The sequence below is a fragment of the Miniopterus schreibersii genome (genome assembly GCF_964146895.1).
Source record: "Miniopterus schreibersii genome assembly, chromosome: 10".
In the NCBI taxonomy this organism is placed as follows: domain Eukaryota; kingdom Metazoa; phylum Chordata; class Mammalia; order Chiroptera; family Miniopteridae; genus Miniopterus; species Miniopterus schreibersii.
Genome location: NC_138110.1, coordinates 25,373,106 through 25,387,459, shown reverse-complemented (window position 1 = coordinate 25,387,459; position 14,354 = coordinate 25,373,106). Strand labels below are relative to the sequence as shown.

Genomic DNA, 14,354 nt, shown 5'->3' with positions numbered 1-14,354 from the left:
AGTATTTTACTCTGTCCGTCTTCCAATCTATTCTCCAGAACCAGAATTCCCGTTTTAAAAGTCAAATAATTGTAATTCATCCATCTGTTCAAATCCCTTTAGCAACCTCTCATTTTTCTCGAGATAAAGACCAAACTGCTAACTCTCACCTAAATAGACCTGCATGGTTTTGTTCTTAACTTGCCCTCTTGTCTCATCATTACAGACCCCTTTTCTCTTTTCCATCCCTGTCATACTGGTCACTTTTACTTATCATGCCTCCACCTGCCATAGGACTGATGTTCTTCTTGCTGCCTGAGACTCCCTGACATCATCCCTTTCCTTTTGGCCTAAAATATGATATCCATCCTATCCCAACCTAATCTTCTTGTCTTCGGGGGAGCTCTTGACCTCCTCCACTGGGCCAAGTTCTCCTATTTTGGAAAATATTTACACCCCAGACTCTCCATAGTAGCATTGGTTATAGTCTCAATTTTAAAATTATAAATCTAAATATTTTATGGCCATCTTCTTAATAGGCTCTAAGTGACAAGAGAACAAACACCATAGCTATTTTTGTACAGTTGTAGCCCCAGAGTTGAGTTCAGTATGACACAGAGTAGGTGCTCAGAAAATATTTTCCTAATGTACGTATGGATGGTTTGGTTTATTGTTTGATTGCTGAGGAATTAATAAAACAATGCCAAGAAGGGTGTGTTACATACAAGAGGACCTCAAAATATTAGTGAATTAATATATGAAGAAATGAATGTTGAATTATCTATGAGTCAATTAACTACTTGTGAATTAGTCACTGGTCATTTTAGTTTGATGTTTTTGGTCATATACTACAGACTTCCTCTTTCGTCCCACTGATAGTTGAAAGGACACAAATAACTTTTATTATAAACCTATAAAAAAAAACTATTAAACTCAGAGGATATGCTATAAAATATACAATCTGTGCCAAAGGTCAAGATAAACCATTCAAAGAATATCCATATTTCTGGTTCCTGGTCCCATCCCAATTATCTAGAAACTGATTAGTGCTCAGAGAGGTGAAGGACGACTGACGCAAAGTCACAGAGTCTGTCTGCGATTCTGGCACAATGTGAACAGAAAGCTCCTGAGTATAGGATTCGTAGTTGTTTTGAGCTTTTTAGACATTTCCAGGGTGGTGGCGTGCTGATAGTGCTTTTATTTCTCTCTCTACCTCTTCTACACATAAATATATAGTCTAATTGCTGTAAGTCCAGCACTTCTCACCAGCAATAAATTACAAACCTTTGGCAAACTCTTCTTAATTAATGCTCTTGCCCCCTTGTCTAATGCAGTACCCTGGAGGGAGTGATTTACAATAGCGTTATTTTCAGTATCCTATTTGCCTAACCTAGAAAGGAAGGTAAACAGCCATCATATTTTACAGAGACACTATGGATCTATTCCAGGAACCATGTTCTTTATTTTATTTATTAGCTGGTTGTAATTACACCTCTAGAGAAAGCTGAATGATCTAAAATTGCAAGAGAGGAAGGGCAGTGAAGGACACTAACAGTGGACCAGAGAGATGATAAGGGGGCCTCACTGACCCCCCCGCAGGCTTGGCTGTTTTTCTTTCCTCTGGTCCTCAGTGTCTTCATCTCTAGGAGGGAACCAGGTCGTCATGATTTATATGGTTGCTTAAAGCACTAGTGTTTAACTTTTTTAAAGTTACAAAGGTAAATAATATTTTTTAAATGAATAAAATACAAATCACACTGACATTATCACTAAAACTTTGTACCAGATTTTTATTAGAATAAAATGTTGACTTACTGGTGTGCTTTCCCCCACTGCAATCTAATGATGTGCACCAGCATTTTGAAGGGGGACAGTTACACTCCCCGCAATATGGAGTACTAGAGCAGAGCTGTCTGAAACACGGGGATGGATGGATGGAGTAGGATATAGTTTATCCTTGTAAGTTTTGTGTTGCACTCTTATTTCCTACCCTCCTTTGGTGGTCAGCATCCTTTATTCCCATAGGAATCCTTTCATCGTTTGGCTTCTGGATCCGTTGTTCCATCCTGTATGTCCAGAGTTCCCAGGAATGGCAGCCTATGTAGACCTAGTATCCCCTTAAAATGATGTATGGTCTAGATCCATTTTTTACCCATAGAAATTCACATGTTCTTTGTCCCTTGTCTCGTCCCTTCCAGCACAGGCCCCTCCACCCTGCTTTTCAAAGTAGCAAGTAGATCATATGACAAATATATTTATGTTGCTTACATTTTAATGAGATGGTTAAGTGTTCTACTTCTTTTGCATTTACGTTTGATAGTGGGTAGATGGTCTGAAAGAATGGCTGCACTCTTGCCATGTAACCCCAAGTGGGAAAATGAACGGAAAAAACTCGGGCCAAGCAGGAGCGTTCAAGTGCAAGCTGGTGGTAGAGGTTTAGAGCCCCTTAGAATCATGTAAAGAGCCAAACCAAAGAACTGCCACCTCAGTTTCTATCAAGATGGGCAGAAGCTTAGTCTTACATGTAGCATGTGTGACAAGGATCATTATGCTTTGAAATAGGTTACATATATTCCCCTATCTTTAAATTTTTTTGACCCATGGCCTTTTCTGTCTTTTTTAATATAGAGAGTTTTATTTAATATAGTTTTATTTGCACGGGGTTTCCATCTTTTGAAACAATGTGTTTTGGTGCTTCAGCAGAACAGAAGCCGTGTAAAACAAGAAAATCATTTCTCATCTTTGACCACCAAATTCTGTTTCCTTGTTTATTTTGGATGCTAGCATGTTGTTACAGGACTGCTTAGAGAAAGGAAAAGCATATAGCCTCGTGGGAGAGAGAGACTAGTAAAGCAAATGGCTTAGGCAGCAGGATCTTCTTCCTAATCCCACCACTCCGGGCCCTTCTGGCTAATGGTGGGAGGTTGCTTACAAACAACCCCAGGGAAGTTTGAGAACACTGGAGCTCCTCACCAAGATTCCCATCGTCATGGGCACACTTATTGTTTAAAGCCAGTCTCCACTTCTATTGCTCTATGCTTGTGTAGCTCTTTTGCCAGGGATGCTAGGAGTAAGCTGGACTCCTTGGAGCAGTCCCACAGGAGCTGGACAGAGGTGGAGGCAGAAAGCCTTGGCAGCTTTATTGAGGCAGCTCTCAGAAGTCCCCATGGCCTATGTGTGACATGCAAGGGATTCCCAGGGGAAGTAGAGGTACTGGCTGAGGTGGACTAGCAGAGACCTAGGGTCAAAATAGACTGTTGGGAAGGACCTTGAGACTCAAAGGTAAAGGGGGAAGTTCATGGACTCCAGGAGAAAGTACCTATTAATCGTGGCTCCACTTGTCTATATCCAACATAACTTAGAGTCAACCAACCTGGTAAATAGAATAGAGTGGTTGCCAGGGGCTGGGAGAAGGGAGCAATGGTGAGTTATTAAAGTTTCAAGCAAGATGAACAAACTCTAGAGATGTGATCCACAACATTGTACCCATAGTCAGCATTAATGTATTATAAACTAAAAGAATTGTAAAGAGGGTAGATCTCATGTCAACTGTTCTTATGACAATAAATTTTTAAAAAAATCAGGCCAGACCCTTGGTTAAAAAGATCCAAAGAGGATGCAGAAGATACTATAGAAATTAGATGAGAGGAGGGAGCTGGACTGCCATGAGGTCACATGAGCCATGCCTTCCCTTTATACCCAGATGCAGTTTTAGAAAGGAAACTAAACAGGGCAGAACATTTACTGATCAAACCCTGACCTAAGTGCACCCATCAGAGGTTGTGTTACTTAAAGATATTTCATATATTATTGCCTCAGATTAGCATTAAAATACTGGACTGAACTAAAATTTGGTTCTCCCTACCCCCAGCTACCCATTAGTCAAAGACTCATGAGAAAGAATGGATGAGTTATAGAGAAGTAAAGCAGCTATCTATCTCTTGCAATGTTTGGCCCAACTGCCAATGTTTCCTTCTCACTGGCATTTTCTACAGAAATGTCCAGGCTCAACTATTGCCCACTAAATAGAAAATATATTTTAGACTGACATTTGCCCCTCATCTGATAAATTAATGAAGTTAATGAAAAATAACTAAAAATAGGTAGATGAGCTTGGTATATGGTGACAGAAGATTTGACTTTGGATGGTGGACACACAGCATAGAAATCTACACCTGAAACCTATATGATCCTATTAACCAATGTCACTCCAATAAATTTAAAAAATAGATGACACATTTCTAGAGAGCAGACATTGTAATCAGAATTGCCTAGTGCCTCTCTACACACACACAAACACAAACACACACAGGTATACCACCTACACATGAGTGTGGTTTCTGGAACAGTGCTTTTTGATAAATTGTGTTTGGTGACTACACATTTGTCTCCCATGGACACTTACTGTTTTCAACAGTTTCTTGACACTCCCTTGGCAATGAAGACACATGCACACTGAGGTTCTCTGAGATTTTGAGGTGGACTTAGATATCCTAGTTCTGGTCAGAAGTTTCCTGGGAGAATGATCATAAATGAGATTCTGGCATTTTGGTCTTATGCCAAAGAGAATGAATCAATAGCCCTTGGGCAGAAATACCTAAGTTTTATCTTTCTGGCACATTTTCTTTGGCCCAGTCTTCTAGAAGAAAAATGGATTTAAAACAATGCTTGAAGTCTGCCTCTATCTCTGCTAGTTACAACTATCTCAAATGTGTGCCGCCCCTCGGGTGATCACTTACAGACCTTCTTTCCTTCTACAGAATGAAATGCCTGGACTTGGTAACTGTTCTCCAATCTAAACCTCACTAAGAATTTCTAAACTACATAAATTATTCATTAAAGATAGAGAAGGAAGGAGGATAGACATGAGATACAAATCTCTAGAGCCAAAGGCAGGGAAGTTGACAATAAAATTTACAAAGGCTTAGTTGTATTAGGAGACACACCAGACACTGTTGTTATTCGGATAAGGCAGTCGTCAGGTTTTCAAAGATGCAGTGTTATCGTATGAAACTAGGTACCCTCGACTCTGTTTCCTAGATTACATTCTTTTAGCTTGGAGATGACTCTGATGGAATGCAGTATTCACAGGGTCTCCCCAGGTCTGGGAGGGTTCCGGGGGTCAGGCTGCAACTCACAAAGAATGTACTAACCCATTTTATCAGGACAAAAGCAGAGTATTAAATATTGAAAACCAAGCAGAGGAGGAAGCAAAGACCAGTTCTTTGACTGTAAGAACCTTTCTATCTTGATATCTCCACATCTGTTTAATAGTTTTTTTTTTCCTCCCTAATTATGAATCTCTTTTGAAAGACATTCAAGAGACACCTAGTGGATTTGATTATAGGGGCAAGATGGGATGGGGGAAGCTGATTAGTTTGTGCCCTCCTCTGTAGGAGACAAGGGTTGAAAAAAATCCAAAGGGACAGAGTGGAAGCAATTACTAACAAATGATTTCATGCCAGTGCCTCGATTCCAGGGCTTAGACTTAGAGCAAGAACAGTGAAGTCTGTGGATTTGAGAAAGGCCCTGGCCCCAAGCAGTCAAGGGACCCACAAGTACAGTATTCTGAAAGGCTGAGATTTTAGTACACCAGTTGAAAAATTATAATCTCTAAATTCTTTCCAGTTGTATCCTTGTTACTATGTAAAATGTATTTTATCATCTAAGATTTTGTAATCTCACTCTTCTTCAGCGGAGCTGGTCATCTAGCTGGATGTTAAGCTACCATGATTCATTTCTGCATTCTCAGCAATTAGCAAGTGCCAGAGGCATTGTGACTAAAGAAAGAGTAAGTGTAGTGCTTGCATGTTGAATGATAAACAGTTCATCCTTCCTTTTCTCTAATTTATAATAAAACCTGCCCCCAACCCATGAAGGTTGGTCTGATGGATTCCTTCTCAGGCTTAGTTGTCCGTTCATGGCTTTTCTTTTAACATTGGTCTATTAAACATTCAGAACAGTTCTTTCTGATAGGGTGCTTTCTGAGCTTGAATTTGCATAAACCAATTCACACAATGGGATAAATGAGCTAACGGGCAATTTCATTCTATGTGATGATCCATTGTAAAACAAACAAGAAAAATGCCCTCTGATTGGCGGTGGTGCATGGTTTGAGTAGAAGATTAGAAATTTTGGCAAAATTCAGGGTCTCTGGAGTTAACAAGCCTCTTACTCTGCAGATGTTCCCATCGCAGGTGAAGCAGCCTTAGAGGGACTCCTCACTGACAGCAAGCAGGGTGTCCTTTTATGAGTATGTGAACCACCCAGTTCACAGTAGCTGTCTCTTCCTGATACAAAGACAGTGATCCCTTTGCCTCAGCCCAGCGACTTCACTGATAATTTTCTCAAAAGCTAATGGGGCAGAGCACTGTAAATATGGGGATGTTTTACTGTAGTCCTCCGATGACCCACAACCAGTTTCTATTATTAATAATTCCTCTAAGGGTCATCGGTGGAGCATTCAAGAGAAAGCACCACTACTTCTGTTTCTAAGGAAATACCAGGCTGCAGACTCCTGCTCTGAATTGTTTCCTGTGCTTCATTATTTACTGACATTCCTGGAATGCAACCAACCAAAGCCTTATCAGGCAAAGGCAGATCCCCTGAGCCTTTTATCATTCTGTCTGCAGTTTTGAATATTTCCTATATAACCAGACAGCATACCAAATGAAGCTAGACTCTTTGAAGGGAAATGAGTCGATTGGAATGTCAATTTTATTTAGTCATATATTATAAAAACTAAACAGCATATCCAGCTGATTGACAAAACTCATCCAACTGTTAAGGGCGAAACAAAACTATCTCAAGAGGTACAGTTAACGCAGGTCTTGCTTTTACCTACAGGCAGATATGAGAGCACGAGAGAGAGAGAATTGAAGCAGAATGCAAATCTGAAGTTGTCCAACTGATAAAGTTCAGAAAGAGGGAGAGTAAGGAGTGAGGACTTAGATGTAAGGCTAGCACGTCGTGTTTTCTCTCTTCTTCTTCAGTGAGCCTTTTAACTTCTTCCACAGGCTGTCTTTCCTCTTCAATTTCTTTTCTGTTAAGGATGGCACAGACTCCTTCTTGCGGATTTCCCTCACTAAACCATGAAAGGCATCATCAATGCAGAATCTGAGGGCCGCAGAGGTCTCAAAGAAAGCACAGTTATATTCTCGGGCCAGACCCAAGCCTTCTTCTGTAGAGACCTAAGGGGAAAATAAAAACAATATTAAAAAGAGAGGAAAGGAGAGATGCTTAGATCAGAAAGCATGTTCTCTACCAGGGCTGTAGGCCTGTTACATTAAAAAAAAAAAAAAGTAAAATGTGGCAATATGTTTTAAGGGAAGGTTTCTCAAATTTCTGAACCTGAAGGACAAAGAGAAACCAGAATCTCTGAAAGGGCACCTGGTTAGAATTTATTAAAAATGGAACTGGAAATTAACTCTTCAGACTTCAAAAAAAAAGTAACGTGGTCAAAAGCATGGCTTTAGATTAAAACTGCTTGGTTTCCAATCGCAGATCTTTCTTTGTAGTTTTGCAAACTTGAGTAAATTTCTTAACCTTCTGACCTCAGTTTTCTCATGTAACGTAAGATAATACCTGTAAGGCTGTTAAGTAAAATCGTCAATACAACGTGCTTTGACCATGCTGAACACACATTTTTAAGCTCTGTAACCACTAGTTATTATAGTTCAGAGCTTTCAGTTAAGAGTAAGTCAGGATGAAGTTGTCATCATGAAACTTAAAATACAATCTTCAGGTGAAAACAAAAAGCAAAATGCCACCATTATGATAAATAATCCTTTCTCTAGCTGAGCTCTTCAGAGCAGGCTGAGAGTTTTGTGAGTTTTTATCGTTTCTTTTTCATGTGTGGCACTTAGCATGTTGTGGCTCATGCTAGTGCAATAGGTCCTCTAGAGGTGATACACTGACTGAGGTCAGAGTCTCTGCCTCATTTATCATCCCTTGGTGTCTGTCACAGTGCCTGGTGCCTAAATCACCATTAGATGAGCTAAAAGGATGAGTCATAAATATACTTGAGTTTACTAAGTATTAATTAAGATGTAAATATAAATGCACAAATATTTAAACAGTGAATTATGTGTCATGGTAGCTGGGTGCTAATAATCTTGTTCAAAATGTAGCACTCCTGTTAAATTCTACTAGAATATTCACATTGGCTCTGAGAAAGCAGGAGTGGGCTGCCTTTACTCAATATGTCTGACAGTATTGAGCTCATACTAGTCTATTTTCTTTTAAAGTTAACCTGATGTTTATATATTTACATGCTCAGTTTTTTTCTGCAAATGGAGGTATATGGTGAACTGGAAACTCCATCAGTCTAGAACTTGAGTGACTGGGCCTGGGACTATGATGAGGAGAGATTTCAGTTCACCCCTGCTGGATATGTGACAAAGAAGAAACTTTGGTCTGTTAAGCTGCTGACATTTTGGAGTTGTTTATAACCTGAGTTAAATCAGCCTTTCTTAACTGATAGAGCATCCCATATTGCCAACAAGTGGTTGAGCAGGGATGTGAAACAGGTCTACTGATTCCAAAGCCAGGTCCTTTCTAGTCTGTGATAGGTTGACCTCACCAAGGGCTAATAAACAGGTGAGTATAAGGAATGTCTAAATTCTCTCCTTTCTCTTTCGTTCCTGCTAGCAAATACCATCAGTTCTTTTCTGAGCTTATTTCTGTCTTATAGTAACTTAAGAAATACAGCTAAAAGCATCCAACTGAAGTGATTAACATTGTTTTAACAACAACTTAACTAAGTCATAGGTTTATTAAGTAGCTGGTCATGTTTTCATACCCCACAGCATGTGGTGTTCTTTATTTTCCCATCTCCTATAACAGTTTTCTCCACCCAAAAGCCAATGACTCATATTTCACATTTTCCTATAGCAACACCTCATTTCTGGTATCATTTTTTTTTTTAGATTAATCAACTTTTATAAGGCTATATGAATACAAAAATATCTTCAAAATCTCCATGGCTTGCAAAAATATTTATATCTTGCTCCTGCTCCCCATTAGCAACTAGAGAGGAGACTGTGGCAGTTGGGCTTCAGTTTGCCTCTCCTGTCTCCTTATTTGGAACTCAACCCAGATATTGGTGCTCTTTCAGCCTATGATGTTCCCTTGACAAAGCAGGTGGGCGAGAGGCAGAGATCATTTTTCTTACACCCCAATCAGTGGTCAAAAGACTAATGGGGAAACCTAAAGTCAATAATGCAGTGTGTACACTCAGCTCACAATAAAGGATGGGGGGGGGAAAAGCAAATAATTCTACAGAAATAATAGAATCCAGCAAAATCATTTATATGTACATGCAGTATACTTCCCAATTAAAAGAGGGAAAGATTGTCAGACCAGATTATTAAAAAATCACTTGTTCTTGAAACACCTTACATGTAAGGCTATGGAAAGACTAACATTTGAATGGAAATTAATACAAAATTAAGCTTATATATTGACATAATATCAAACACAGTAAACAGCAAGTTAAAAAGATAAATCTATCATGAAGATATACTTATAAATTGTATGTACTAAAATTATAGTCTTAGTTCCTAAGAAAGAAAAGTTGATAGAAGTAAAATTCAAAATTATAGTGAAAGATTTTAACACATCTCACTCAGCAGTTAAAAGAATAGGCAAAAAGTTAGTATGGATATAGAAAGTTCAAACAGAACACTATTTATCTAATTTACACATATAAGATGCTGTACCTATTCAACAATGGAAAAATTTACATTCTCTTCAAGTGAACCGGGAGCATTTATAGAAATGGACTTCATGCTGAGCTATAGAGAAAGGCTTAAAACATTGCAAAGAATCAAAGTTACAGCATATTCCCAAACAAATGGAATTCAGCTAGTTTTAATAGGAAGGTAACTAGGAAATTCCCAAATATTTTGGAAAAATAGTCAAGTCAAAGATATTACATAAAAATCATAAAATATTTGACACTGAATGATTAAAAAATACAACATATTGCAACTTGTGGGATATCTAAAGCGTTGTTTAGAATGATCTTTATAGCAATAGTTGCATGTTTTAGGACAGTGGAAACCCTCAAATTCAATAAAGTAGCAATGTTAAAAAGTTACGAAAAAATGCCCAGAAAATTTAACCCAAAGAAAGTAGAAAAAGGAAAATTTTAAACATAAAGACAGAAATAAATATAACAGAAAACAATCATGCAGAAGAGAAAACTAAATCTGAGTTTTTTGCAAAGATGTTAAGTTGGACTCTCCCTATTAAGGCTTCCTCTAAAGATATAACAATTCAGGCATATTTCCCAAATGAGGAGTGGAGTATTAGTTAAGGGCTAGGCAGCTAGACCAATACAATGAAATAGAGAACCCAGAAACAAGACCAAAATATATATAGGAGCTTAATATGTTATTGGAGTGGCATTTTTCAAATCAGTGGGGGAAATGAAGGTGCATTCAATGGCACCCTGACATTGAATTATCATTTTGGACTATTTTTGACAGATGGAGATTATTTCCACCAGAACAGGAAGGTAATTTTTCTTTGGGGAGAATAGAAATAAAAAGTGATTTGAGTGAAGTCTTTAATGAAATCAACAATATTTTTTACACATTTGAAAAATCTTTCTATACAAACACATATTTATGAAATGCTTCCTAAGTATAAAAATGCAAAGATTACAAATCATTGACAACATCAGAATTCAGTTAAAAGTCTGTTGAAATCATACACAGTGAAATACCATCAACAGATGACATAGCTGCCTGTTTTATTAATTGTAGCAGCTGAAGTATATTTAATTTGGTAACTACTGATGAGTAAGTAATTTAGAAATTACAAACCCTCTATTTCAAAGTATGAAATGTAATTGCATGTATTCTTAGATTCATTATCAGAATATTAATCTTATGTTATTTAATAGCTGTAATGAACATGAAAATTACCTAGAGAAACCTAAATGGAAATTGAACTTAGTAAACTATTTAATCTCTTCTATATTTCCTTCAAAATTTATTAGATTAGTGACCTAAAGTTTTTATTTTTTAAGAAAAAAAGTGAAAGCATACTTTAAAAATTTCCATCTCACACCAATATTGACAAACCATAAATTTGCCATCCCTACCTTTGATGTTGGAATTGATATACTATAAGTTCAATGGAAGAATTTGAGTCAAAATATGTAAGAAAAATAATTTTTACAGATTCGAAGCTTGATGCTTAGTAATTATGGTCAATTTGAAGGTCATAAATATTTCAACAGTATCATTAGGAATAATTTTAATCAACTAATGGTGTTCTGGTTGGCTTAGAACCAGAATAACATAACAAAAAGTAAAAGCTTTTATATTAGGTTTAAAACCAGGGTAATTCATATAATATAATTAATATGTTATACATTATCCAAATTTTGAGTAAAATATATTTCAATTATAAATGTCTATCTACATCACACAGTAACTGCTAAAAAAGAAGTACAGCATTATAAGGGAATTAGTGTTTTTTTGTGTTTTTTTTTTTTAATTTCTTAAATGAGGAATTTCAAGGCCAGAAAGCTTAAGCAAATGGTTCAAGGTCACACATTTATTAAGTAAAACCACCATCAAATTCTAATCTTCCATCAAGTATTGTTTCCAGGTCAATCTATTTTTCACGGGATCTGACCAGTTCCCTTTGCTAGTATCCCATGTATGTAATTGATTATTCTGACATGAGTTGTTTCAACATAAGGTGATTCTTAAATGGCAAACAAATGGCATGGAATAGTTTATATTGCATTTACATAAAAAGAAAATTTTAAATATAGAAACATAGGGAAAATACATATTATAGAAAGATTATATTGGGGGGGGCAAGCAATCAATGCAGATACTATTATACCACCATGCCCCTTAATTGCAAAGAAAGGGAGTCTGTGATTAAAAGTGCCATCTCGAGGCCCTACAAAGCATTGGCAGGAAAATAAAGGAATAAAGAAAAATTTTTCATAAAAGTAATAAAAAATTTCGATAACCCAGGGGAGCCATCTTTTTAATATATATGACCTTTTTCACCGAGGAAGATCACTGTGTAATATGCCAGGTACTCCCTGAAATGCCATTTCCCATTTGCCAGAGGGGGTATTAGAGCACAGCCACAGCTGCGCGGGGGGTTAATGAGACTCCTGGAGCAAGCAGAGCCTGTTCTGTTCCCTGCTCAGCTGCTGGTGGGCAAGGCACGCATGCTGGTCAATTAGAGCTTCATTTCCAGTAATCTGCTGACTTCAGGAGCTTCATTGCTCATTACATCTTTTTATCTTTTACCTGAACTCGGTAAAAATAAAATTAAGTTATTGTAAAGGTATTCAGGGTAATGGTGATTGTCTAGTAGGCAATATAAATCTTAAGAGCACAAAAGGAAACTCTGATACTGCTTAGCTATAATTGCTAACCTTGAATGAGGCGAGATTGGTAGAAAGATGGGTCTGGCTCTCCCAGGAGAGGCTTCATAAGCAAAAATATCTTCGTGGCTAAGCCTGCTGGGCACTGTTAAAACATTTAGTGTATAGAACAAAGTCTCTGGGATTGTTTTTAATGTGTCCCTGTCTGTATTTCTCTCCATCCTTAGCCATGGAGTTAATTTTCATTATACAGCCTACATCATCAAGATAGCAGGAATCATAGTTTCCTGGCAAATTTGGGACCAAAACATTCTATTTGTTAACTTAAAGGAAAAGCTGCCCAAACTTACATTGTTCAGTTTTTGTTTTGCGTAGTTATATATTCGGTTTCGATCAATTTTAATAGGAGTAGCCTTGCCAGTTTCCTTGACCAGTTCCAGTGGAAATGCTTTTGATTTATTTATTAGCTTATTTAGTCTGTGAATTATTTATTTTCTTTTAGAATTTAAAGGTATGTGTATAGATGTCATATCCAACTCCTTGCAGGGAAAATCAAAACAAGCAAAGCACTGACAAGAATGTCTCACCCTCAGATGCAGTCACTGACCATGGGAAATTCATTCTTGACAGACCAAAGACTGAGCTTACAGGGTCTTTCATCCCCACCTGCTCCCTTTGGCCTATTTTTCCTCCAATTCTCTTTTCAAGATGGGTGAGAAACAAGTGTGTGACCTAAGCAGAGGTTCAACAGGAAAAGAGATGCTTGTCCTTAGCAAGTTCCTCTAACTTGTAAGAGATTGTCAAGGAGGGTCAGCATCCCTCTACTCTTCTCTGGGGTTGGGAGAAGGGAAAACACTCCACACCTTGGCTTTGAGAACGCAGATTCCCACCACCCTCCTATCCCAACTTCCCAGCCCCTGAAATTTTCCTTTATAGCCTGGGAAGGAATGGAGATCAGGGAAAGTAGAATAGGAACCAACTAAGCTATTTTGGTTGCCCACTTGTCTGAGGCTCCCTTTGTAACATGGAGTGCCTGTTATACCTTATGACACACAACTCCTCTACAAGCTTTTCATTTTGCTTTTGTTCCCTGTCTAGTAAGTCTTTCATTTTTCTTCCAGACCTACTCAAATCTTCACAGATCATTCTAGTCTTGGTGATCTCCTTGGCAACTCATCATTCATGTGGCAAGTTTATGGGTCTTACAATTTAGTTGTTTTATCTCACCAAACAAATTTCAAGGTAGCTGTATTCTATCCATTTGTATTGCCATCATGCTTAGCCACAAACTTTGTTGGTGACAGATACTCATTAAATATTAATGTTGCTGATAACATCTCATAAACAGTCACTGGCAACCAAAATAGTCTAATACAATGAGTCAATCAAACTGCAATTCCAAAAGCCAGGGTATTAATTCCAAATTTATGTGTGTCATAGTGTGGCTTCCAGCAAGATACTTGGCAAAATCTTGCCACAGCAGATAAGAGTATGGATTTTAGCAATCTGATTACAGAATCCAAATTCTGGCTATACCACTTCTTAGCCATGGGCTCTTGGAGAGTTGCTTAGCCTTTCTTCCATACTTGAATTTCCTCATTTTTAAAATCCCACCTCTTAGAATTGTTAATGGGATTCAAGGAGCTATTACATGAAAAGCACTTAGCATAGTTCCTGGCATCCTGTGCACACCCAATAAATGTTATTTATTTTTTTTATGTCTGAAGAGGTCAGAGGAAATTTCCAACTCCTTTAGATCAAATGTTGACACTGCTTAAATTTTTATTCTACTTCCTACCATGACCTATAAACCTTACCTGATGTGACCTTTGTCCATTTCCCCATGCCCAGTTCACACCACGCTTCCCACACACATTACATCCAGCTATATACTTTCTCATATGCCCAGTGCGATCTTCTTGACTTCAAATATTGGCACATCTTACTTCCTCTGCCTAGGACTGTGCTCCCCCCAGTACTTTTTATCAGTTGTATTCTTGTCATCATATAC

At 37.8% G+C, this 14,354-nt stretch overlaps 1 protein-coding gene across 1 annotated transcript in view; it reads right to left on the bottom strand.

Moving 5' to 3' along the window:
* Positions 1-6,675: 6,675 nt before the first annotated feature.
* Positions 6,676-14,354, bottom strand: part of RIT2 (Ras like without CAAX 2) — a 270,216-nt gene continuing 262,537 nt past the window's right edge. Inside the window, exon 5 of the mRNA XM_081149237.1 lies at positions 6,676-7,169. Coding sequence (XP_081005363.1) covers positions 6,939-7,169 — 231 coding nt within the window. The 3' untranslated portion in view covers positions 6,676-6,938. The remainder of the gene's footprint in view (positions 7,170-14,354) is intronic.